Here is a 27,831-nt window from a genome sequence, read left to right as displayed (position 1 = left end):
ATTTTCTGTTTCTTTCTGGGTCCGTCTTAGAAGGTTGTATTTTTCTAGGAAGTTGTCCATTTCTCCTAGGTTTTCCAGCTTGTTAGCATATAGGTTTTCATAGTATTCTCTAATAATTCTTTGTATTTCTCTGGGGTTCATTGTGATTTTTCCTTTCTCATTTCCGATTCTGTTGATGTGTGTTGACTCTCTTTTTCTCTTAATAAGTCTGGCTAGAGGCTTATCTATTTTGTTTATTTTCTCAAAGAACCAGCTCTTGGTTTCATTGATTTTTTTTCTATTGTTTTATTCTACTCAATTTTATTTATTTCTTCTCTGATCTTTATTATGTCCCTCCATCTGCTGACCTTAGGCTTCATTTGTTCTTCTTTTTCCAATTTCGATAATTGTAACATTAGACTATTCATTTGGGATTGTTCTTCCTTCTTTAAATATGCCTGGATTGCTATATACTTTCCTCTTAAGACTGCTTTTGCTGCATCCCACAGAAGTTGGGGCTTTGTGTTGTTGTTGTCATTTGTTTCCATATATTGCTGGATCTCCATTTTAATTTGGTTGTTGATCCATTGACTATTTAGGAGCATGTTGTTAAGCCTCCATGTGTTTGTGAGCCTTTTTGCTTTCTTTGTACAATTTATTTCTAGTTTTATACCTTTGTGGTCTGAAAAGTTGGTTGGTAGGATTTCAATCTTTTGGAATTTACTGAGGCTCTTTTTGTGTCCTAGTATGTGGTCTATTCTGGAGAATGTTCCATGTGCACTTGAGAAGAATCTGTATCCTGTTGCTTTGGGATGTAGAGTTCTATAGATGTCTATTAGGTCTATCTGTTCTAGTGTGTTGTTCAGTGCCTCTGTGTCCTTACTTATTTTCTGTGTGTTGGATCTGTCCTTTGGAGTGAGTGGTGTGTTAAAGTCTCCCAAAATGAATGCATTGCATTCTATTTCCTCCTTTAATTCTGTTAGTATTTGTTTCACATATATTGGTGCTCCTGTATTGGGTGCATATATGTTTATAATGGTTATATCCTCTTGTTGGACTGAGACTTTTATCATTATGTATTATCCTTCTTTATCTCTTGTTACTTTCTTTGTTTTGAAGTCTATTCTGTCTGATACAAGTATTGCAACACCTGCTTTTTTCTCTCTGTTGTTTGCATGGAATGTCTTTCTCCATCCCTTGACTTTTAATCTGTGCATTTTGAGGTGAGTCTCTTGTTTGAGGTGAGTCTCTTGTAAGTAGCATATAGATGGGTCTTGCTTTTTTATCCATTCTATTACTCTGTGTCTTTTGATTGGTGCATTCAGTTCATTTACATTTAGGGTGACTATTGAAAGATAGGTACTTATTGCCATTGCAGGCTTTAGATTCGTGGTTACCAAAGGTTCAAGGTTAGCTTGTTTACTACCTTACTGTCTGACTTAACTCACTTATTGAGCTGTTATAAACACAGTTTGATGATTATTTCTTTCCCTTCTTTTTCCTCCTCCTCCATTCTTCATATGTTGGGTGTTTTGTTCTGTGCTCTTTTTAGGAGTGCTCCCATCTAGAGCAGTCCCTCTAAAATACCCTGTAGAGGTGGTTTGTGGGAAGCAAATTCCCTCAACTTTTGCTTGTCTGGGAATTGTTTAATCCCTCCTTCATATTTAAATGATAATCGTGCTGGATACAGTATCCTTGGTTCACGGCCCTTCTGTTTCATTGCAGTAAATATATCATGCCATTCTCTTCTGGCCTGTAAGGTTTCTGTTGAGAAGTCTGATGATAGCCTGATGGGTTTTCCTTTGTAGGTGACCTTTTTTCTCTCTCTGGCTGCCTTTAATACTCTGTCCTTGTCCTTGATCTTTGCCATTTTAATTATTATGTGTCTTGGTGTTGTCCTCTTTGGGTCCTGTCTCTCAGGAGTTCTGTGTGCCTCTGTAGTCTGAGCAACTATTTCCCCCCCCAGTTTGGGGAGGTTCTCAGCAATTATTTCTTCTAAGACACTTTCTATCCCTTTTTCTCTCTCTTCTTCTTCTGGTACCCCTATAATGCGGATATTGTTCCTTTTTGATTGGTCACAAGGTTCTCTTAATATTGTTTCATTCCTGGAGATCCTTTTCTCTCTCTCTGCATCAGCTTCTATGCGTTCCTGTTCTGTGGTTTCTATTCCATCAGTGGCCTCTTGCATCTTATCCATTCTGCTAATAAATCCTTCCAGAGTTTGTTTCACTTCTGTAATCTCCTTCCGGATGTCTGTACTCTCCCTCCGGACTTCATCCCTTAGCTCTTGCATATTTCTCTGCAGCTCTGTCAGCATGTTTATGATTTTTATTTTGAATTCTTTTTTAGGGAGACTGGTTAGGTCTGCCTCTGCAGATCCTTTCTCAGGTGTTGTTTGAACTGTCTTGGACTGGACTAAATTTTTTTGCCTTTTCATGGTGATAGCAGTGGCTGTAGGCAGGTTGTGGGTGTGTCAGCTGGGAGAAGAAAGTCCTTTCCTGCTTGCTGGATGCCTTGCCCTTCTCCGCTGCCTGTGACGGTTACCTGCACTTCTGGAGCAGCCACTGGGTTAGTCCCCTAAGCTGCTGTGGGCAGGGTCTCCATCAGAGCAGCGCGGAGCCCTGCGGGGAGTGGCAGGCATGCCAGGTGCACTCCTCCATGCTAGCAGCACCCCTGGCAGGCAGCTGTGTGACAGCAGCAGCCTTTGGGGCTGGCCAGGGTGGCTGTGTATTGGGCTGGGATTCCGGTCGGCTGCTGGGTGTGCGCCTGCTTCCTCTGGCTCCACTGCAGGTGTGCGTGGAGCTCTCCCACGCGGGCCTCTACTGGGCTCCCCTGGCTTCACTGCCGCCGGTGCGCGCAAGCCGCGCCCGGGCTGTTCAGTCGCGCCACTGCAGGCTCACACAAGCCTCTCTTGGTCCCGTCTGGTGCTGCTGGTGCATGGATCTGCTCCCGGTCCCGTCCAGCGCTGCCGTCCCCTGCACGCGCTGCCACTCTCCCACTACTGGGCTGGTGTGTCGGGGTCCGCGCCAGTTGGAGGAACGACTGGCAGGCTGCTTAGTGCCGTGAGGGGCTTCAGAGCTGCACTGCCTCCCCGGGGTTTAGGGCGCCTAAGTTTCCCCAGGATTCCCAGCTGCTGGCTATGTGTGCCGCGACAACTTCATCCAGCTATGAGGTCCCTGTCTCTTTAAGACTTGCGGAAAGCACTTGCTTTTCTTTTGTCTCAGGGACGCAGGTTGCAGGGACCTGCCCACAGGTTTTGCTTTTCCGTTTCTCTAATATCCAGCACCCCATGCACCTTGTGTCTGCGTTCCGGGTGCGGATTTCTAGAGGTGGTTGTTTAGCAGTCCTGGGCTTTCACTCCCTCCCCGTTCCAACTCCTTTCTTCCCGCCGGGTTTTGGGGTGGGGGAGCATTTGGGTCCCGCCTGGCCACAGCTTGTATCTTACCCCCTTCGTGTGATGCTGAGTTCTCACAGATGTAGATGTATCCTGGCTGTTGTACTGCATCCACTGGTGTCTCTTTTAGGAATAGTTGTATTTGTTTTATTTTCATAAATATATATGTTTTGGGGAGGAGATTTCCTCTGAACTACTCACGCCGCCATCTTCCCCTGATCCCCCAGCAATAAGGTATTTTTAATGAAGGTATATATGTTGTTTTTTTAGATATAATGCTATTGTAAACTTAATAGACTACAGAATAATGTAAACATAAGTTTTATATGCAGTGGGAAACCAAAAAATTCATTTTTTTCACTTTGTTGGGATATTCACTTCATTGCAAGGTCTGGAACAAAACCTGTGATGTCTCTGAGACTTGCCTGCACCTGCATTAATGCTTAAAGTGTAGATTCCTGGGAGATGAAGCAGGAATTTTGTCTTGAATATCTCAGGAAGAACTTTGTTAAGAGCATCTGTTATCTCAATAAACATAAGAATGCAGACCTGTATAAATTTAAATTTAAATAAGATGTTTCTCCCACCTGTCTGGTTTATTCACAATGCTCTTTGTTCATTGACTGCCTGTGGTCATGGATTATAAATATCGTCTCAGCACTGTAGTAGTAGAAAATAGGAAATATTTGACATAATAGGATTGCTTCTTCTCAAAGCATTTGAATTGCCATTGTGACCTAGAGATTCTAATATTTAACAAATTGAAGTGAAGGTTTTTAAGTTTATGGCCCCTCCTTTGTCTAGGATTAAGATAAAGCCTGTATAATATACAGTTCCAGTTGAAAGAGCATGTCTGTCAATAGCCCTATCCAGAATTGAGTATCATTGCCTTGTTAGGCTCAGTTGCTTAGCCCTGAATGAATTACTAGGTGTGGCAGGCAGAGAACGCATTGTCCTGATTGGCCTGCCCTGGGTCATGTGCCCACCTCTGAGTGAATTACTAGGGGTGGAGGCCAGAGAAGGCAATGTCCTGATTGGCCTGCCCTGGGTTACATGCCTACCTCTGGCTTCAGGAGTGAGAGCATCATTTCCTGAACCCCTGGCCTGGAAATGGAGATGGGGTGATTCTCCAGGGGAAAAACAGGAAGCTGTGCCACCTACAGGGAGGTCAGAGAGAACTCATATCCATCAACAGCAGTAAATTCTGGATACCAACCCACACCCTCCTGGATTCAAAACTAACATTCTTCCCACTATACACAATCACAATGTATAGCATTTTCTAAATGAAGCAGGTCCCATCCTATTTCAGGCCAAACTTATTGGCTGAGTTAGTAATTGTAGCCTGTGGTGTGGGTGCTAGTAGAGAATGTTCTGTGGTCCCACGTGTCCTGTGACCTAGGGTGGGTAGCCTTGAGGGCACCCACATTCAGGTGCATTTTATGACATCTAGGAAAAGGCAGATAAAAATCCCTTTTCTCCAGGTAGAATTGGATTTGTATCAGTTTATATTGACATTTGCTTTGTAGTCTTTTCAAAAAGAAGCTTATTTCCTTCCTCATCCCTGAAGCCCTATTACTTTAGTCAGTCATACAGAGATTTGCAAAGCCAGGCTTTCAGAGAATAGGAAGATATTCATAAAAATCGGCAAGTCTTAATTAATAGCCCCGTTTCTTCTCAGAATCATGTCTTCCTATTCATTAACCCCTCATTTATATTTTCCAAAATGTGAAATGGGGATGATAACATTTCCTCAAAAGATGAATGCAAGCATTTGGCCAGTGCCTGGCTCTGAAAATCATACTGTCACAGTCGTCATCCACATTGGTGCTTAAGGGGGCCCTGTCCTGTTTGGAATCTCTCTTCCTGTTATGAGGAAGCTGGAAACCCTGCCAGTAGTGTGCAGGGGGACCCCATTAGTCATATAGCCTATTTCTGATACAATGACCTACAATTCCAAAACCAGTAGAACTACTCTCTTTGCATATCAGTAGATCTTAGGGCACAGGGTTTAGGGGTATTGTCATATTCTTCTTGGGTTTATTTACTGCTTTAAGACGAGATAAACAGAAGTATGACTTGGGCTGTCTTTGGTCCCAGAGGAGACATGAATTCCCCTTCTCTCCTCCACTGCATGCTGGCATAGTGTCCTTGGTGACCTCTTGCCAGGGGGCCAGCAAATGGTGGTCTTAGCCCATTCATAGAGCCAAAGGCTCATCAAGCCAGAAAGTATCCTTTGGGACTTGCTCCTGGGGGTGGGTGGAACTGCCTTTTACCAGGCAGAAACCTCTGGAGCCAGAAAGGAGGAAAATGGCCAAGTGCCTGAGAAAATACACTGAGAAGTCTGGGCCCAGGTATAAGCAGCCTCACTCTCTTCTCCCACCATCTCCCAACCTGAGGGACCAAGTCGCGCACGACACACACGATAGGTTCTTCTGCATGAGGAATACCCTTTGCAGCAAAAGGGCTAACTAGTGATTCTCTCAACATGAACATTAACGTGCCCCTCCAGAAAGACAGTGAGCAAGACTCGAGTGTCATGATGGTGCATGGTGGCTGTTTCTGGAGTGTGAGGAGTGTGAGTGTGGTTTTGTGTGGCATGTAATTGGTATTTCCCCTGGAGGCTCCCAGGTAGAGAAGGCAGCCTCCTGTGTGTCCAGAAGACTGAGGGACACCAGAGCCTCCCCCCATTCTCAGTGGGGCCTGCAGTACTCACGTTAAGCAGACTTGGATAAACCCTTTGTGAAAATCAGCTGTATTCTCATTAACACCATGCTAGGCCAGTATCTGCATCTGTGCCTTGGTTATACAGATTGGATCCATCTTTGACTTGCTGGTAAGGGATGGGGACAAAGAGGGGTACCTGGAGGGTGGAAGACTGGGGAAGGGTGGTGAAGGTCAAGGAAAGGACAGGTCCTCGCACTCAGTGGCACTGACATCAGTGTGTTCTCGGTATCTTGTCTGTTTGCTCTGAACCCTTGAATAGCTCCATGGTCAACGTGGCAGAGCTCCTTATATAGGCTTGTCTGAAACATAACCCCTTCTAACAGAATTAGGAGGCAAGGTGAATGCTATAAGATCCTGGTATATAAGCATTCTATTTTTGAGTAAGCAAGTATCTAATTTGTGAGAATCAGATCCTCCAAAAATCCTAGGGCCTCCTGGCACGTGGAGAGATCTACAGGCGGGGCCCAGATGTCCTGGCCTTTCAGCCTGTTTTGTTGACTAGACATCAGATAGCAGACACCGTGGCTTCCTTCTTTCCAAACTCCTCGGGGGGACATTGGATGACTCACACTTTCTAGACCAGCAGGACACCACAGTTGGTGCTTTCTTTGGATAAGTGTTTTGAAAACCAAGCCATCATGAGAAGTATAATGGTGAGGGTACCAGCAGAAAAGCCCCTTGCCCACCCGCCCCATTGCCTCTAAAAGTCTACTCGGGGCAAACCCGGCCTACTCCAGGGCCTAAGGGGTGGGCTCCCAAGCAGGCTACTGCAGGGCCTAAGGGGTCGGCTCCCAAACTCACCCAGACATAGGTACTTGGGTGTTCGATAATTAAAGTCACCCATAAATCAAGTCTTGTCTCCCTGCTTCCCTAAAGGAAAAAGAAAAATCACCTCCCAACTGTTTTTGTCCTTATGGATTAAACAAATTGCCATCATGTCACAGAAGGAGGCCCAGACTATGCAGCCTCTTAGAGGAGTGTTTTCTGGGATGGCGGCACAGGAAAGCCCCAGAGATCATCTGGCACGGGCCTCCCTGCCTCTCCCAGCTCTCTGAATTAGCTCAGCTGCCCAGCTTTGTACCTTTGATTCATCATTCCCAATCCTGGCAGTGGACATTTGAGCTGATTCAAGTCTAAGTGCGCATTTTCTCCAGACAGCCGTCTCCTCTCTTTGTAGCGTGAGGAGCCCACCTCGGAGAGCAGCAGGCTTGGGCAAAGCAGCCTTTCCATGATCTGGTTCAAAAGAAGTCTGTTTTATAAGCACGCCTGGCCCGTGTGCCTTTGCTCTCCTACTTGTCTCCATCCCCTTCTCTCTCAGGTCCCTGCGGTCCATCAGAGACCACTTTGTTTCTTTCTCTTTAAGCTGCCTTCACAACTGGCCTCCTTCCTCACTCTTGAGCTTTCCAGTTTCATTATCTGGTGGCAGAGCAGGTTGAGAGCTAACCCCCATCGTCAGATGAATTGGAAAGAAAAGTAATGTGGATGATTAGAATATAAATCAATTAAAGTAATCCAGTCTGCTCAATAATATACTGTACTTAAGGGCTAAACATCTTGAATTTAATAATACGCTTATTAAGAATTCGTGTAACTATGGAGTTATAATTATGCTTTTATAATGCTCTGTCAGCTCCTTGCCAGTCTAAGACTTTTCAAAGGCACTCCTAATGTCTTATAATTATTTTAATGTGGTAATTTCAGGATAGATTTTATTCATTTCTTAAGGATGTGATTATGAAACAGCTTTTGATCCTAATGGTACATTTTTCTTAAGACAAGTAGTAGTACTAATTTTCATACCCCTCAGGATGTGTGTGAATGAGCTGAATCAAATGCCCTCATTCATTTACTTGGTTAACAACTTATTACTGAGTGCCAGCTACGAGAGTGAACTCCATATCAATCCTGAATCACTCGTCTCTTGATTTTGATTTTGATTTTTTAGAATTCAATAGACAGTTGACTCTTGAGCAACACAGGGCTTAGGGGCACCAATCCCCCAGGCAGAGAAAAAACTTTTCACTCCCCAAAACTTAACTACTAATAGCCTACTGGTGACCAGAAATTTTACCAATAACATAAACAGCCAATGAACACATATTTTGTAAGTTATATGTACATACTGTATTCTTACAATAAAGGAAGCTAAAGAAAAGAATGTTTTTTCAAACTGTCACAAATCTCCACAAATTTTTCCAACATATTTGTTGAAAAAAATCTGTGTATAAGTGCAGTTATAAACCCAGGTTGTTCAGGATTTAACTGTATAGTCTATCACTTTAACCTTTAGCAGAAGGCATTTCAGTTTGGCTAATTTCAGACCTGAAAATTGTGGACATTTTGTGTCAGACTAGAGAATTGAAGGATGGAAATCTTCCAACCAAATGCAGATGCCTAAGTATACATGAAATTGTGCATCAATTTTCAGGGCTTCAATGGCCCCTGGGAGCCTACTGGAATCTATGTAGATCCCAGGACGAGACTGCTGCTCCAAGATGCAGTTGATTTTGGCTGTAGTGTGTGTTTGGAGAGATCCTAGAAGATAATTCTGGGCAGGCCACTCAGGTGGAGGTTCCTGAAGGCCAGAACAGGAAATGAGAACTTCCTATTGAAAGTTGTGGGAAACCATTGAAAGTTTCTGAGAAAAGCAGCTTCTGGCAGAGTAATCTAGCAGCACGGAGAGGTTTGAAGGTAGGAGGCTGGGGATGAATATGTAGGTTTGGAGACTTGCAAAATCTGGACAAGCAACAATAAGATTATAAACTAAGAAATGAGAAAGGAAAAGATGATGGACATGAAAGAGACAGTGACCTTGTAGGAATCAGATCACTAAACTATCCTGACTTTGCTTCCATCCTGGACTCAAACCTTGACACAGTTTCCCGAGTTGCCGTGACCTATGTAGCTACCCAGCTGCTGGGCATTGTTGAAGTGGCACCAGCCTAAGCAGCTGATGATTGTTGAGAGAAATTTATTTGCCTTCGGTGTCTAGAAGCCGTTTACTTGCTGCATTTGGCTTCCTTCTCATTCCTCACTGTAGCTGACTTTGTAGAACTGCTCTCCCCAGCCGTTCTGTAAACCAAGTTTAAAGTCTCTTCAGTCTTTATCCTCTCCCTTTCATCCCCCAATAATCCATTTTACCCACTGCTGCTGGATTAATCTCCCCAAGATCCACATCTGATCAGAGACCTCAGTTCAGACTTTCAGTAACTCAGAGCAGAGTCATCTCATGCTAACACTTCGGCATGTACTTTTGATCCCACCTCCTCTTCTCCTCCCTACAAATCCTGTTTCATAAATTCCTCAGCCTCCTCAGTCCCTTACTCTCCACTGGCCCTTGCAGCTCAGCCTAGTGACCGGATCCAGTCTGCCCATCCCCATTCTGGCAACTTCCCTGTCAGTAATTCTCTATCACCTTAAGAGATAAAATCCAAACCCCTAAGAAGACGGTGCAAAAAACTCCGTGATTTGGCTCCAAAGCCCTTGTCTTGGAGCTGCCACCCTATTCTGCTTCTTTTATGAGCAGAGTTCTTCTAAAAATATCAAGTCTTTACTCTCTACCCAGCCATGAAAAGCAAAGACTTCGGCCATTCTTGCTTTCTTGCCCTTCATGTTCATCCAGAAAGTTCCCAAGATCTGCTGATCCTACCACCTGGCTGAATTTCATTTTTTCACTGTGTCCCTTCTGTCACTGCCCTACTTGGATTCTGGGCACTATCCCTCAAAGACTATTGTGGTGACCTCCCTATTTATTAGTGTGTCTGCTACCTATTTCTTCACACTCTAGTTCAGGTTCCTATTGCTGTTACAAATTATTCCTAGAAATAAATCTGACCGTGTCCTGATCGTCCACCTTCTCAATCAGCCTAATTAAAACGGAACCCCTCCCCACCTAGACATGCTTAATCTCCTTTACACATTCCTTTTTCTTTCCTTCCCCCCCCAACAAAGCACATATCTCATAACATAGTGTACAGTGTGCTCATTTTGAATATGTATCATCTGCTCCCCACCCTATCTCCCAGTGTAAGCTCCACGAGTTGGCATTTTCATCTGTTTTGCTTACTGACAGCCTAAGTGCCTGGTCCATAGTGAGCACTCAATATATATATTTTCAATGTAATAGTGTCAGTTTCCATTTTCAATTCTCATCCTTTCCCTCTGCTTACAGGACAAAACCCAAGTGCCTAATCCATACTTTGAGGAGCTCCCATGACCTGGCCCCCACTCCCCCAGCGCTCACCTCTCACACCGGCTCTCCATCTCACCGAGCTCCCAGTGCCCTGGTTTCTTGCAGTTCTAGACATGCCATGTTTTTTCAGCCCTCTATGTCCCTTTTGGGTCTGTTCTCTCTTTAGGGACCCACTTCTCCCTCTTCCCCATGAGTAGAGAAAGGCTTCTCCTCTTTCAAAATCTTAACAAAAATTACATCCCCTGGGGTCTTCTCCAGCACTGTGAAGCAGAATTAGTCACTCTCTTCTCTTTGCCTCCATTGATTTTTTCATGGTTGCCTGTTGCTGCATAGTTTTACATGTTGATCCATTTTTTTTTCCTCCACTAGACCCTGTACTCAACCATGTCCATTTCTGCTGTGCATCTGCCTCAGAAATGATCATAGTATCTGGCAGAGTAGTAAGTGGTCAATCGCCATCACCATAGGACATGTCTAAACTATTGCTGCCCTCACCCCCAAATCTATACTGCTCCCCCCTATGTTTCCTGTTTCCATGAATGAAGGGTGCCCCTCTGCTGATGAGAACCCAGGTGTCAAGGAGGATCTATCTCCTTGCCCTCAGACCACCCAACCAGTCACTAAGTCCTGTTGACTTTGCTTCCCAGACAGCTCTCAAATCCACCCACCTCCTCTCTTGCTGCCAGGAACCTGTTACCCACCTGTCATCACCTGGCGCCATAGCACCCTCCCTGGCACATGGCAGAGGCTCCATATGTATTTGTTGAATGAATGAATCTCTCCTGAGTTAAAACCATTTCAGGTGACAGTAGGCAGACTATCAGGCTGCAAGGTTGAGCTTCCAAGGGCAGTCTGTGTTGTAAAGGTCCTGGTGACTTTTCTGAAGGACAGAGTTAGAGGCCCAGGTTTTGGATTGGCCACAGCTCTAGATATCCTTTGACTTCCTGGAAAACCAAGCCCCTCCTATGCCCTTGATTTTACCAAGAAGGTTATTTTCTCAGATTATCCCTGTCTTTAAAATTCAAGTCAGGGTATATATACTTCACTAGGGTATATAAATTGTCATGCAATTTTGAAAAGAGTTTGTTTATTCCAAATGATAAAAGAGGCCAGGGTGGCTGTGATCTTTAAAGGGTCCCCTAGGCTAACTTATTAGTTAGAAGGTTCTAATGTCCTCAAGTGTAAGGTTATTGGCATTATTCCAGATATTCCCTAAAGTCACTCTTGGCTCTCATTTCTAAGAATCTTTTTATTATCATTAAAGCAAATACCAGGAATAAGAAGATCTAGAGGAATGAAGGCATTTGTCAAGTCTAAGGGAGGGTGAGGGATGCTCTACTCAGTGACCCTGAGGTGGAACCATGCACTCCACAGAATCCAGTGCCTCTGCGGGCCTCGGGAAAGCCAAGGAGGAGGAAGGCGAGCCGTGGGTGGTGGAGACACTGGGTTGGACGGTTGGTGCGTGTTCTCTCCCTCTGTTCTCAGCAGGCGGTGTTACAGTGATCGCTCTGTCAGGTCTTACTTGAGATTCTGCTGGACGACCACTTAGGCCGACTGTCACTTGACTCTTCTGCTGCCCTTCCCCTGCCTCCTGGGGGAGTCTTTGATGTGTTAAGAGGTCTCTGTTCCTCCTCCTTCCCAAGTCTAAAGTTAAGGTTGGGTAAATTTGGTTGGCCTGCTCCAAACCCCTAGGGTTTGGCTAGCTGTCTTGGCCTCTAGAACACATTGGTATGACTTCCATTCCAAAAGGCAAAAAGAGAAACGGAACTTTAGTCGTGTGGTTTCTGTTACCTGTAACCGTGGAAAACATTGGCCATCTGTGAGGCTCCCATTTTAACACTCTTTTTTTTTTTCAATCTCTGTATTTCCATCTCTTTCTCTGGAAAAACAAGCCGAGGAAGTGGAGAGGCTGGCGGCAATGCGTTCTGACTCCCTCGTCCCAGGCACCCACACGCCACCCATCCGGAGAAGAAGTAAGTTTGCCAACCTGGGAAGGATTTTCAAGCCTTGGAAATGGAGAAAGAAGAAAAGCGAGAAGTTCAAACACACATCTGCAGGTAAGATGATTTTTTCTCTTCATGTGTCATTGAGAATTTGTTGACTTCACCTCTTTATGTCCGTTAGTAGAATTTATATATTGTAGGCTGTCTGAACCAGAAGAAGAAAAATCAGGCCTTAGTATTTAAGAGCTTGTATTTAAGAGCTATTCAGTATGATTGAGAATGGCTTTTAGATTATGTGTGTTTTCTCAAGTCTCAGGGTTTTCTTTTTTTGTTGAAGAACTACCACTTTTATTTGATCTATAAATATCAGAACCTAGAACTCAACCTTTTCTGTAACTGAATGCTTCTGTGCTAGCATGGACAGTCCATTTCTTTGCATCTTTATTTTCACTGCTCCAGTAAAAATCAACACACAGCAGAAAATAAGTTGTATATGGTCTTTGGCAGATAAGAACAGTTGTTTCATGGAGGAAAAATCTTTAACAAATGACTCTTGGACATAGCAGAAAAATACAAGAGAATGGAAACGAAGCCTCATTGTAATAACAAAGACAGCTATACAGTTGACAGCCTAGTGGGCAGCTAAGGATCTAGAGGAAAGTCAGTAGCCCATGGGTGATGAGCACAGACTCTGGACTCAAACTATCCGGGTCCAAGTCCCAGCTCTGAAGGTTGGCAGTGACACGACTTTGCTCAATTTATTTAACTCTGTATCTCAGTTTCCCCGTCTATAAAATAAGGGTAAAAATAGTACCTTACATGACTTAGAATTCTGGAGAGTTTAGTATGTCACGCTATGTGGATATTTTTCAAATGAGTAAGGGTGTGCAGAGGGCAACCCAGAGGGAAACAGTTCTGTCTCTTGGGTGTGCTGTGAAATAATGGAATTGCTGGGCTGGTTCTTTTTGTTTGTTTCTTTCTGATTTGCTGACTATGTGCCCAGGTCCTTCTAGGCATCCTCCTGGGCTTTCATTTCCTTCTTTCTCTACATCCTCAGAAACCCAACCTGCTCTGTCTCCTTCCCAGAATCATTACCCCTTCTATTTCTTGGTCCCCACCCCCTTTCCTCACCCCCAAGCTAACTGTGAAATAGGCAGGGATCTGCTTCTTGTGCCTGATCACTGGTCCACAGATCTGAGAATTTTAATGCTGATTGCTTTGGGAAATGAAAGACAATAACAAACTGGGGAAAGTTGCAAAAAGTCTGGATCTCTTAAACAGGTCTCATAGTAGACATCTCCATGTTTGCTAACTCTTTCTTAGATGGAAGCCCCAGGGACCTGTTGCTATAATCTGTTAATTCCTGAGACTTGAAGGAACCTCAGAATAAACACCATGAATCTCCAATTGTCACCCCTCTGACTGAGTCCCTTCACCCAACTGCATTCTCCACCCTCTTGGTCATTGTTCAGATCTGTTAAGGTGTAAAAAAGTGTGTCTGTCATTCATACATTCCTAAACACTACTGAGAGATTTACATGCAAGTGAAACTCTTAATGGATGAGTTCTCTGTACCCACCCCCCTTGTGGGTAAAACAGAAAAGAGAACTTAGATGATTACCTCGGAGAAGAGAAATCACAGTGAAATATATTCTTTAAGCAAAGTGAGGTGTAAGATGTGCAAACAAGAAAGAAAAGGGAAGTTTTCTGTAAGCACTGGAAAAAATAAAGATTCCACAAGATCCCTTGCAAATGGTCTTCCTAACTTTGCAATGAGAAATGGTATATAGTAACAAAAACATACATTTAAATAATTGCCATTTATCAGCATGAGTCCCTGACTGATGGTGTGGTAGATACATTTCCTCCTGGCAAATCACAAGCTTTGTTTAGTCCATTTGGCAAAGCCACAGGCAAAGTTCTGATGCTTCTCACATGTAAAGGCACCTGACCAATTATGCTGACTTCGTAAAGATGTTGGAGGACTTGTCCTTTAATAGATTCGTATAGTGGTATCAAACTCCTCATTAACCATTAAAAGCCTGAAAATTTTTTCACTTAAAACTCTTTGCAGAGAAAGAATTAAAATGTGTGACAGGCAAAGTTGCAACTTGATTCATTCTTATCATTAACTATTCTTAGCAAGTTCTTGTGATCGATATGGCCAAACTGATTAATTTAGCAGCTGAATGAGATAATTTGCATGTGTTTCTTTTTCTTAAAGAGGCATTCAGCTCCTGAATGAGAGAAGGTAGATGATATTCGATGGAATATCATTATATCATCATGGATGGGTACTTGATATAACTGAAGCTATTCCAGTATTTTAAAAGTCAGCCGTTTACACTCTAGTATCCTTTGTAATTGGAAAGGAGAGTCTTTCTGTTTTAGTTCTTGGCCCAAAGGAGAAAAAAAAATAGCAGCATGAGAATTTTTAATGGATAAATTGTATGTATGTTCGAGTAATACTGTGAAGTACAAAGTTTCTGTGCATAGGTAAGAGTCAAAGACTAAATATACAAGAGGATTGATTGGCTGTAAGAATGTTAATTGGTTAGCTGGCATGCTTACGTTTGTCTCATGTGCATGTATGGAATGTCCTTTCATATGTACAATATTGCCCACAATTTTAAATACAAAGAATAAGTCCATATGTTGAATTTACCTTGTGCATTTCTATTTAAAATTGTGTACTTTTTTGAATACACAAAAGAATACTAACAGTGTATACTTCACCTGTTGTTATTTCCATGGTGAGTTACATTTATAATTTGCCATAATTAGCTATACTGTAGTTTTACTGTAACTCTGGTAATGGGACGTGTGTGTCTGTATATACAACATCTTCAAAGGGACACCTAGAAATATTGTAAGTTGTATAGCAATAAGAACACCACATTGGAAGACTGTGATCTCAACATTTTCCTCAATTTTGACATCAACACTTATACGGATTTTTCAAAGATAGATCTCCATATCTCTTGCTGCTCATACATCCTTCCTATTCCAAGCTGAAGGCCAGTGACCTCAAAAGGCCTTCTGCAGGAAGACCCAGACACTGAGTTCCGGATGGTGGTGGAAGCACTGTAAGACAAAGAGCCCCCTCAGAAGCTACCCTGCATCATATGACAGTAGGAAGAAAACCATAACAGATAGAATGTAAAGCAACGGATCCTCAGGGAAGTGATCTCTACATGCTTTTCCTCCTGTCCTCAAAAGCCATGCCCAGGGTCTGCAAAGCAATTAGCTGACACACCTGACTTCCTACAGGAAATCAACAGTGGGTGTCCATCACATACTCTCATGCCTACCCCAGAAACAAAGAGAAATGATAACATCCCCTTCAAAACAGAACTGGCAGTGCCTTCCCAACACAGTCAACTGCAGCCATCTTATTCAAATTCCTTGAACATGAGAACTACATTTATAGAAAAGCAGAACTGGCAGGAATAAACTGTGAAGGTGCCACCGAGTTATGCTTTTATTTCCTCTTACCAGAAAATCATAAGCTACAGGGCCTGGCCCTAGAAATTTATAATGTGCCAAAATTCCTTTTGTGCTGCTAAGCTTTTCTGCATACCTAGTGTCTTAAGCAAAAATAAAAAACTTACTGAGTACTTACCACATGCTAAAACTGTATGTGGTGCTGGGACCATAACTGTGAGCAAAACTAGACCTTGTCCATGACCTTGTGGCTGGACAGTGTAGCAGGAGAGGCAGACAATCAGATCACAAGAATGGAAGGTAAGCTCACAGATATGACAAGGACAGTGAAGGAAGGGTGCTTGGGAGAAGGAGAGGGGGATATGACTCAGTCTGAGGGATCAGAGATGCTTTCCTGAGGAAGAGAAGTTTAGGGTGGGAACTGAGGGAAGAATGAGAACTTAGAAAATGAGTACTCTACGTAGCAGAACAGTGTATGCAAAGGCCCTGTGGTAGAAGAAACAGGGATGAGCAGTCTGGGAAAACAAGAAAGACCAGTAGCTGGAGAATGGGCAGCTTGGAATGTGGTGTGCATGGGCTGAGGCTAGAGAGGTAACCAAAGACTAGACCCTCACTGGGCCTGCATCCTGTATGCAAATTAGACAAAAGTGTGAGTGGCTACAGAAAGACCAGGCCATTCTGCAGATGATAGTAACTTAGACTAACATTTAGTGGTAGAAATGGATGGATTTGGGAGATGTTATAAGGAAAAAGTGTTAGGACTTAATGACAAGTTAGATGTAGGAGGGAGAGAGAGAAATGTCAGGACTGACATTCGGGTGTTGCTTTAGGGTTTCTGGTGGTGGCCTTACCTGAGATGAGTACTTTGGAAGAGTGGCAGATTTGAGGCATGGGGGTGGGGTGGAGTATAGGGCTATGATTCCAATTTTAAGTATCTTGAGTTGACTTTGTGCATCCAAAGTTGGCAATTGGATGTTTGGAATGCAAAGAAGAGGTCTAGGCTTGATATGTAAATTTTGGGTCATTTGCAAATACATGTTAGAGAAATGACTGTGTATGAGATTGGCTAGGGAACAAGTATAGAATGGAAAGGAAAGAGGGCCAAAGGCTGTCTTACAGACAAAAGACGAGTATCATCACTAGAGGCTGGGTGGAGGAGGAGGAGGAACCTACAAAGGAGATGGAAAGGCAGTGGCTAGGGAGGTAGGAGGACACCAGGAGGATGTGCTGTGATAGGATCCAGGAGCAGAGAATGTTTCTAGGAGGATGTGATTAACCATTTTCATTGCCATAAAGAGGTCAAGAGAATTACAGAAAAATGTCCATTGACTTTAGTGATTCTGATCCACTAGCTGTCATTGATGACTTAACAAAAGCTGTCTAGGTGGATTCACTGGGGATAGATGAGGGAAAATAGGAATAATTTTTTGAGAAGTGAGGCTGTATAATGGGGAAAAGAGATAGGACCAGATTGGATGATGGAGGAACTGTGCGTGTGACTGCAGGGGCCTGCGCGTGCGTGTTCTGATCGGGAAGGGGCTGTCTGGGAGTCCTCTGCTTTGGAAGTGACGTTAAGTGTGAAAAGCCAATTGGAGGGTCCACTAGAAAGAGAAGATATATGGGACAAACCGAGAGGGTCTGGGTGCTGAGAAGTTAGGAGTAGGTGGGATGTAAAGCACAGATGGAAGGGTTAGTATCGGAAAAGGAATAAAGACCCCTTCTGCTGGAATAGGAAGCGAGCAGGTAGACTGGCTGCAAAGGTAGTTGGGCGGGTAGGAAGTTGGGAGTGACACTGCAGCTACACTTCTCTAGGTACTAAGTGAGGTGATCTCGCATGGGGAGGGGGTGTAGAGGGAAGCCATTTTCAGGTTGACGAGTATGAAGCTACATGGCACTGGTGACCTTTTTCAGGGGCTTTGGCTGTCCGAGTACAGCTATAGGTAAAGCAGAGAGTTGGGTCCATCCAGGGCTGGAATTTTTCCAGATGAGTAAAAATAAAAGGAGGGGCAGAGGGGATTAGGGTGTTTGTATGAGTTTCCTAGGGCTGCTGAAACAAATCACTGCATGCTCACTGGCTCAGGACAATAGAAGTTGATTCTCCCACGGTCCTGGAGGCCGGAAGTTCAAAATCAAGATGTTGGCAGGGTTGGTTTCTCCTGGAAGATGAAGGAGAATCTGTTCCATGTCTCTGCCCTAGCTTCTGGGGGCTGCTGGGAAATCCTTAGCATCCCATGGTTTAACTACATATCTCAAAGCTCTGCCTCAGTTTTCTCATGGCCTTCCTTCTGTGTCTCCTATCTCCCTCTCCTTTCTCGTATAAGGATTCCAGACATTGGGTTTAGGATTTACCTTATGTCCAGGATAATCTCATTCAGAAGTATTCGATTTAGGTCTACCTGCAAAGACCTTTGTTCCAAATAAGATCACATGTACAATTACTGGGTGTGAGGACTTGGTTATGCCTTCTGGGAGGGATGCAGTTTAACCCACTACAGTATTGAACTTTAGATTGGAAAAGAAAGGAGAGGTCCAGTGGGTTGAGAGGAATTAGAAAAATCAATAGACTTTAAGTTCCAAGAAGTCAAAGAATTTTAAAACAGCAATTGGGAGCAGCTGCCAGAAGCAAGGTAGAAGGCAGGGACTTGTGGGTACAGGGCTGCGTTCTTGAATTAGGCATTTTCAAATTGATGACAAAACACAGACTAAAACCATGGAACTGAGGTGGCTGAGGCAGAGGAACAAGTCAGAAAATGTTAAAATGTGATCATGAGCCCATCTACTAATAAACAGACACCCGTATATCTTATCTGCAAAATTTTGTGTTGATTTAATTTGCCATTTTCAATCAAGAAACAAAAGGAACCTTTCTCTTTGGTTTTAGCATTCATCTGATTGGGAATTCCTGCCTACTAGGTATTTCTAGCATGCCTGTGATTGGAGGAGTGCATTCACAGCCCTTGGAGAAGAGAGATAAACCTTGAAGTTTACATGGAGGCTCACCCCGACATCCTTCTGTAGTTTAGGATTGAAGATTGCAGTTAATAAATGGAATCATTGCCTCTGTATGTAGCATAAGACCAGCTGTGTCCTCTCCGATGGCCCTGTGAGCCATCACTGCATAGCCTCTGAGCTGGAAATTATCTTCTTCCCACTCAGGCAAAGAGATGAGATCGATAGATTGGAAACAGTGGTGATCATGAACAGGCATGTGTGTGCTTGAAAGAGATGAACCTCTGCCCCCCTAACTTTAATGTCTCCTTTTTCAAGCTAACAAAGTGATGTTACCTACTTGGTCAGAGCTTATGTTTTCAAACTGCTGTAAACCATTGGTAGTTCAGAAAGGGTACCAGCTAGCATGTTGCATTTATTTTTGTGCCCAGCACTGCAATTATCCCTACAAATGCAACAATGAGAATAGTCATGGATCCTTCTGCCCTATGGTGGTGGTCTTGATGAAAGACAGATAATTAAGCCATCAATTACAGTAAAGTACATGTGATACAGGAGATGCATAGGGCTCCAAGAACTCCAAGGAAATAAACCCAACTGAGTTATAGGTTACCAGAAAAGGTTTCCTAGAGATTTAGATGTTCAACCAAGGACTTAGGCAATAAAGGTGAGGGAGTCTCTTCTCTTGGTGGAAAGAACAGAACATAAGAGCATGGAAAAGATGGCAGAGATTGGCAATCTACAGTTTACCAGGGGTTATAGTTTGAAAAGGATTGCTGGGGGAAGAGGCAGTGAGTAGGAGAGAGGAGGGTGAAGAGATGGAGAAGGGTCTGCTCCCAAATTGTCTTAGGAGGTAAGTTACGGACTGTGGACTTTATCCTAATGCAGTATCCTAATGAAGCTATCAGAGGACTTCCCTTTGAGAAATAAAATTATGGGAAAAGTTTGGAGTGGAAACAAGTGTGGTTTTCAAGTTTCTAATATAATTAATTTATGTATTTGTTTCTGTCATGAGAGAAAATTTACTTGTGATAGAATTAAGAAAGCACCTCATTGCTCTCATGGACTCAAATGGAATATTAAGTGTTCCTATTGATTCCAGGAACAAGGAAGCTGCTTAGCAGGTGGTTGATTGTAATTTTGGGAAGAGATGAAGATAACCTAGACTGAAATAGTGGTGTTAAGAACTGGAGACTATGAACAGATAAGAGATGTTTAGGAGACGGAATGAGCAAGACATGATTAGAGATTGGATGGGGAGGATGAGGCAGGAATGAAGAACCACTCTGCTCCCTCGCTGAGCGGTGGGAGATGGGTGGAGATACCGCTCACTCTGTCAGGGCTACTGAAGAGGAGCCGGTTTGTGGTGAAAAATGCCAGCTCCTGAGATGTCCAAGATGGAGGGATACTGGATGTAGAGAAGTAGGATCAGGAGACTGGCTGGAAAGGTAGATCTGGATGTCTTGGGTGCCTGGATATGCATTGAAGCCCTGGAATGAAAACTCCAGGGAAAGAGTGTGAAGTGGGAAAAAAGAATGGGTACAGCTGATGGGTGTATCTGAGCACCTCTGATGCATGAGTCATGAGGAGGTGCAGCAGAGCCTCCAGAGAAGAGCCCACTGGAGAGTTAGGAGGAAAACCAGGAGGGGCTGGCGGCGACAACTACGTAAAGCAGGAGAGCATTCCAGAAAGGAGGAGGCTTCACTCAGCCAGGTCCTGATGAGACGATACGGACAGAAAAGTGCGTCCCGTGTATTTAGTGACAATGCATCATTGGTGTCCTTGGGGAGAACAGTGTCAGGGAAGCCATGTAGCTGGGATTTAGATACCATACGGTTGACGTGTGAAGGACAGGAGAGGAAGTGGGCTTCTCTTAAGAAGTTTGGCTGATGGGAGAGAATGGAAATAGATAGTAATCACCAAAAGGGGACATGAACTTGAGGGAGGTGTTTTTTAAGATTGGTTCAATTGTGTCAAGATGCAAAATTTGCCTTAACAAGGCTCTGGCCTTTCGAGGGAAATAGAAACATCAGCACAGTGACTGTTAAAACCAAATAAATATATTTCAGCACATTTTTGAGTGATGACAGTTCTCATGACTAGGGAAAACAAACATGTGAATAACTAGAGCCCTATTTAGCAACTGATTTTAATAAATCCTCAAACCAAGTTGTATAACCTTCAGCATCTGGCTTGATCATACATTCTCTTGGGTGATGGGAGCATTCAGTTTCTTTAAAGAAGTCGAGCATGGACCATGAATATTCTTACCTGTGTATCCATCTGACCCACAAAGGGAACATCTAGGGGTCAGAAGGCAAAGTAGACTTAATGGCCCTGTTTTGTTTTTAATCTCTAATAGGTACAGGCTAAAAACTATGGAAATCAATACCTTCCCACAACTGGGATTGTAAATACCATTGTTTCCTCTCAACATGAACTTTGTCTATTATTCTTATACGTCAAGACTATGAAATCTTTAATGGTAATGACCCTGCCTTTTCCCCTTTGTCACCCAGCATTGAGCAGAATGCCTGACCTAGTGGGTCCCTTTGGGAGGAGGCCAGCCAAATATATATTTGATTTCCTGTGTTTACTAAAATCTAAAAGAGGAGGTGAAGGCAGTTGTTGAAGCACATAACAGAAGGTCCCAGCCTTTGGAGAACTTGCCATCACTCATGATTTTCAGTGTACCAGAGTTGTACACTATTTACATGATAGCATGTGTTGGATCTCAGGATATTTGGACAGCACTGTTGTTTGGATAACAGCTGTGTAACAAAACTGTGTTAACAAAACACCTCAAAACATAGCAGCTTAAAACTACAACCCACTGTACTATCTCTTGTGACCTGGGGATTGACAGGGCTCAGCTGGGAGGTTCTTCTGCTGGTTTCTCTTGAGATCTCATGCATCTGCATGTAGATGGCCTGGGGTCATCTGGAGGCTCACCCAGAGGTGGGGAGAGCTGGGCCCCTCTCCTTTTCCATGTATTCCCAGGGCCATTCCATATGACATCTTCTCCTGGTCTCTCCAGGGCCCCCAAGACTGTAAAAGTAGAAGCTGCCAGGCTTCTTAAGATTCCAGTCCAGAACTGGCCCAGTATCACACTCACAGGATTCTACTGGTTAAAACAAGCCACAGGACCAACCCAGACTAATGTTGGAGCAGACTGAACAAGGGTGTCAAGCTAGGAGCATGGCTCATGGGTGCCCTCTTTGGAAGCTGGCTAACACCCTTGTTCAAGGTGTAACCAAACTACAATCGCTGTTTATTCCCTTCTTTCCAGGTAGAATGCACTTCAGTAATTTTACTTAGATGACAAAAGCTGTCACTCATCATCTTTTATGTTTTCTGTATATGTGAAATATGCATGCCCTATTGACTTTAATCTCATAACAGACTTATATTAGAAGCTCCATTTGACAGGGGAAGAAACTGAGACTCAGAGAGGCTAAATAATTTCCAGTTAGAAATGGCAGAACTAGAATTTGAACTTAGCCTGAAGTCTTATCACTTGTGCTGCATTTCAGATCCATGAGAACGGGGACTCATAATTCAGATTCCTTAAAACACATAATTCATCTACACTTAACACTAATGTTATAGGATACTCTCCTGATTTCCATATCTTTATAAAGTGGAAATATGAAGGAACAGAAGCTCTCCAATAAAAACTGACACTGGAAGTGATAATGTGAGTTTTTCTTGAATGCCCATAAAGGCAGTGGTTAACATCTTATGCATGTTTGTATCTCACAGTATCTAGTTTGATGCCGTGTACATGGCAGATGCTTTGTTTGTTGAATGACTAAGAAAGAGTAAACTGAACTCGGCTCCAAACAAATACCATTCAAAACCAATGCATTTATGTTTTCAATGGAACACGACATCTTTCTGCTCTACAACATATAGGAAAACATGCATAGAGCAGATAGGCAGGCAGTGATCACACAGGCCTCTAGAGCAGTTATAGATTTAGGGCTAAACACTTGCATAACTAACTCTGAAAGGACATAAACTTTGTATCATAAGGTTTATCATAAGCATGTATCAAAGATGTGTGCTTGGCCACTGACGTCTGAAATAAGCAGGAAGGAGTTCCCCATGAGGAGATGGTGTGGGCAGTGGGTTAGGGCCCTGCAGCCCAGCTGCTGAGTTACCTCGGGCAAGTTACTTGTAATGTCTGTGCTCAGTTCCCTCGTCTAAAATAGGAACAAAACTGGCGCCTCATACAGTTGTGGATTCAAAAAGAAGTAAATTTTGAAAAACTCTTAGAATAGTACCTTCTTTTTCTAGAAATGCAAGAAAAAATGAACACACATCCAACAGTAAGAAAAGATGTCTTAATTCACGATTTTCCTCTTTGGATTTTGCATATTAGGATGACAGCTTGATGAGCTCCTTAGAGTGAGGTAGTGTTTGTTTCTGTACTGCGTGTAGGAGCCTGTCTCTGGACATGTGCAAGTCTCCAAAGCTGGATTTCATCCCATGTTTTCCTAGGTACCAACAAACTAGTTCGCTAAAGTATTTCCTCCTCTCTATGAATTTGCAATTAAGTGAACCAGCACAATGGCCTCTGAGGAAGTGCTTTATCCTGTTGCCCCTTTGCAAAAAAATGTGTGATCTATGAGGTGTTCTGGGAGGGGGGAACAATGGTGGGTGTAGTCTCCTTTTGAAAATAGAGACCTATGGCAAGTCGCAAAAATAGAGAAAGATGTTAACAGGATGTTAATTTCCCAAACCTGGACAACTTTGACAGTAGAATGAGATGCTGTTACTTCCTGAGCCAGGACAACAAGCACCTAACAGGCCTGAGTCGAGCCAGGCACGGCAGGAATATGTCACTCTGTCCAGGACCCCCCGGGACTGCAGCCACAGCGCCTGAGGCCAGCCTGTTTCACAAACAGGGAGGAAGTGCCGGGTAACTTGCAAGAGGCACTAGAAGGGCCTTTTACGTGAACATTAGAGCGGCCTCAGCCGGTGGCCATTCCAGAGAAATTTATTAGTGGTAGCTGCATCCCTTAGCATCTTCACAGAATTAAATTTCTTTGTTCTCAGCCCTCAAACTGTGCTTCTGCCCCTTCTCCCACACGTGGCCTGCTCAATGTCTTGATCGGATATTCTGTCCCAGTGCCAGTTCCTTCCACCACTGATTTGTTCTGTCTTCCTCCAACATTGCTCTTGCTCCGCAAAGTTCTTGACTGTGTCCATCACCAGCTCCCACGCAGGCTGGACCCAGGCCTTTCCTGCTTCCCGGTGTGCACGGTACAGTCCACCGCTGCCCCTCGTGGATCAGGCCTGGAAGGCACGTGCCACTCGCCCGGGCACTTCCCGTCTAGGCTCAATTTTTCTTTCTTTCTCTTCCGCAGCTCTAGCTCCTTTCTCATTCTGTCCCTCTGCTCTCCTCCCTGGAGCGCGCATCTGTCCTGCCCCGAGCGCTGATGTCTCCTGAGCTCTTTGAATCCTCAGACATTCGCTGGCTGCCTCTGTGTGGCAGCATCGCCCTCAGGCCGCACTTGTGGGTCCAGCCTCCACCCCGAGGCCAGCCCTCTGCAGGGACCCCAGGAAGTGTGGGTACACCCATTGCTTTGTTTCTGCCTTAGCACCCTCTCAAAGCACCCTAAGTCTACAAAACGAATCACTGCTCATGTTTGGGACACTTGAATCAAGCAAGGCTCTCTTTCCTGATCCAGTCCAATTACAGACGCGTGCCTCCCTTTCTCCACTATCACCTTAATATAGAGACATTCATCTGGGTCTCCTGTGTTTCCCCAGAATTCCTAGCCTTTTCCCTGACTATTCACAACATAATAATAACACATTGGCACTACTGCTAATGATGGTAGTGACTGAGAGCGGTGTGCCCACTCCGAGGCAAACACGGAAGCAGCGGCCATGAGGCAGTTACTCCTGATATCTGATTATAGGTGAGGATAATGAGGCTTGGGAGGGTCAGGACCTTCCCAGAATCACTCAGCTGGTTAATGGCAAAGCCCGAGAGGATCTGAACGCCAGCCCATCTTCCAGGTCTTCTGAGGCTTTGCTTGGAAATATCACCATCACACAGGACTTGAGGACCTAAAAAACGAGAAGGTTAAGATGTACGTACATGTAGGTAGATAGGTGTTAAGCACACTTGCGTTCAGAAAGCTGATTTCATTAGGAAAACAATATCATACTGGAAATGAGAGTTGGTGATTTCAAAGGCGAATGCTGGCGTTCCTGAGGCAGAGAAGGATACCTATGTTATGTATAGCAGAAAAAGGGTCTTGTCTCTTAAGATGATTTCTTTTGTGGGTAGGTTGGTTGATTTATTTTGTTGTTGGTTTCCTTATTAAGTTGCAGAAGATACGGAAATGATGTTAGGCAATGACTCCATTATGATTTTGGGCTTGTTTGACTAACAAATATCAAGTTACTGTAATAGAGAGAATAATAGACCGTGAGCCCGCACATGAACCAAATAGTTTTTGGAGGTCAGTTTTAAAGGTCTTCCTTCTTGTTTTGGTTAGCCCGAGGGAGAGTAGGGGCAGAGGCAATGTGTGAATATAAAATGTGTGAGATATTAATGAAATCGCATGAATGAAAGGAAGCATTGTGTATCAAGAACCTGCCTTGAGTGATAGTCTGATGTGGGGAAGGAGGATGTGGGTGATACCCTCAAATGCCTCAGATGACTTTCCTGTAAAATCACAGTGAGTTTTAATTAAGCGCTGCTGTGAGAGGTCTTTGTGGTGTGGAAGTCAGAGAGGAGGGTTAATGATGCTCAGATGCAGCAAGGATTTTTGGCATAGAAGACTATTGTAAACGTTTAGTCTATTTTTATCCTCAAATTAACCGAGTGTGAGTTTCTAAAGAGAATGAATGTCTCATATATGGCACAGAAACATCTCTGTGTCCTCTGAAAAGCTGTTCGGTTCGTTTCACATCTTGGATTTACATTCCCTGGCTTCTTGAGAGACTGAGGTGCTCTGTGATTGTAGGGAGCTGCTTGTACCATTGCACGGTGGTGTCAGAGGTGCCCAGGGAAGGGGCCCTTAAAGGCTGCCTGGCATAGAGGAGGGGGTTATTTAATGCAGTAGGTTGGGCACCATGCTAATTTCATTTCCACATGTTTCTATGAAGATTATATGAAGCCCCCGGGAACTGTAATTCCACATCGTTTTACAATAACAGCTTCCTATGTAAGAAAAAGAAAAAGTTACACAATTTATCCATCATAGCACAGAACTCTGTTTCATGCATGGACAACTAGAAAGATTCATTATCAGAAAATTTATCACTACAATAAGGATAATTCTCGCCTGCCTTATGAATGACTGAAACATCATTTGATAGATCTGGGCCAGGTAGGTAGTTTACAGAGATGTTCATAATAAATGCGCCTTCCCTGATGGCCATAGTCGCACCAGTTTCTGTTGTTTCTGTGAAGACCGGTGGGCTCTGTGATGTTGAATTCTCATCACAGATATAAAACTAAATATTTCTAAACAAGTCATTTAATGTTATCATGAAGTGCATCCCTACAGTAGGTAATTACTGTCATAATTTTGTATTTAGAATCTAAGTAGAAAATTTGAGGATTTTTTTTTCAATAAAAATAATGCATTCCATTAAAGTTTGAAAATAAAAAATCAACTCTTCATCCTGACAAATTATGATTATTTATACATATTTGTTTGCATTCTTTTATAATGATTTCACATACTTGAAATCAAAATATAAATATAGTTTTATCTCACTCACTTGTTTTAATTTTTTGACTCAGCATCACATCATAGTAGAACTTTTCCCGTAGTCAGTTGAGAACCTTCCTAATGACTGTAAAATACTCCCTGGGGTGTGTGCTAGTGTAAATACTGCCACAAACAGCTGTGTTGTAGCATTTCTTTCTTTCTTACTTTTTCCTTTAGGGTAGAGACCTGGTTCTGGGGCATACTGGGTGTGAATACTTTTTTGGCCCTTGCTTTCCAAAATTGTTGTGGTGTGATGTGGAGAGTAATGACTTCACACTCAGCAGGGGTGGAATATAGAGATGCCTCGTGGTGTGAAGTTGTAAGTGTGGTCAGTGAGAAATCAGGTGAGAAAGAGCCTCCTAGGATACTCCAACATGGGACAATCTGTCCAGAGTGGTCTCAGCGAAGCCCAGATCATTGGCCTTTAATATGGAGCTGATTTCTCTTTTTTGTAGCTGATTTTAAACTCGGGTGTGAATGTTGCAATCCATTTCTAGTTGAACGTTTTCCCCATCAGAGTAACTGAACTACAGTGAGAAATTCAGTAAGAACCAGCTGTAATATATCTGGATGTCATTACCAGTATAAACCAGCAGAAACTATAAAAGACATGTGATTTGCAAATGGTCTCTGGTAATAAGGTAAACAAGAAAAAATAAAATACTTGAGGAAATAGTTGAATGTTTCATAATAGTTCTTTATTTAAGGAGAATCATATGGAAATTGGAATTTCTTCAACCACTCACCAAATCTTTATTGACTCACTGTGAGGGCTGGAAACCACAAATAGCCCATTGTTACTGGACCATCAATTTTGAGGCAAGGGTAACAACCACATGAGAGAGGGGGCTTAGAAGAGACCAGGTCACAAGCCTCTTTTGTTATATTAGAGATTCCAGACTTTATCTTATAGGCAGTGGGTCACCATTAAAGGTTTTAAGGAGGGAATTGGCAGAGTTCATATATTCAATTCAAAACAAACTGTCTGGACAAAGGATATGAACTATCAAGTAAAGAAGAATACGGATATCCTGTAAATATAAAAAGATCTCACCCTCACTCCTAATTAAAAAAACACAGATTGAAACTAGTGAGATACTGTGTTCCCTTATGGATCTGGCAAAGATAAAAGAAATGGATAACTACACAGTGTCAGCTAGTGGAGTGGGAGACAGCCACTCTCATACGGTGCTTGGGGAGGGGTGCGTCAGTGCAAGCTTCTTAGAGGACAGTTTGGCAAGAGTAACCAAAAGTTTACATATACTTTCCCTTGACCTTGCAATTCGTCAACCTAGCAAAGAATGATAAGGCAAGGAAGAAGATTCCAGATATGGGAAAAGAAGGTGCTGTTGCAAAGTTACACATTTGAGGGAAAGTATGCCCAGGAGTTGTGCATTTTCAGGAAATTAATCCACATGTGTGCTCACAAAATTACACGGAGGAATGCACAAGATTGTTCATTAC

The 27,831-nt window shown here is 43.3% G+C and overlaps 1 protein-coding gene across 8 annotated transcripts in view; it reads left to right on the top strand.

Annotated features, from left to right (window-relative positions):
• PHACTR1 (phosphatase and actin regulator 1) overlaps positions 1-27,831 on the top strand; it is a 507,238-nt gene that overhangs the window by 297,503 nt on the left and 181,904 nt on the right. For all 8 annotated transcript variants that reach the window (XM_036876973.2, XM_036876756.2, XM_036877040.2 and 5 more), the window contains one exon: positions 12,185-12,349. In XM_036876973.2, coding sequence (XP_036732868.1) covers positions 12,185-12,349 — 165 coding nt within the window. The remainder of the gene's footprint in view (positions 1-12,184; positions 12,350-27,831) is intronic.

The sequence above is a fragment of the Manis pentadactyla genome, chromosome 16, assembly GCF_030020395.1.
Source record: "Manis pentadactyla isolate mManPen7 chromosome 16, mManPen7.hap1, whole genome shotgun sequence".
Taxonomy (NCBI): Eukaryota; Metazoa; Chordata; class Mammalia; order Pholidota; family Manidae; genus Manis; species Manis pentadactyla.
Note: the sequence above shows the minus strand (reverse complement) of the source record. Positions and strands in the feature narration are given on the sequence as shown.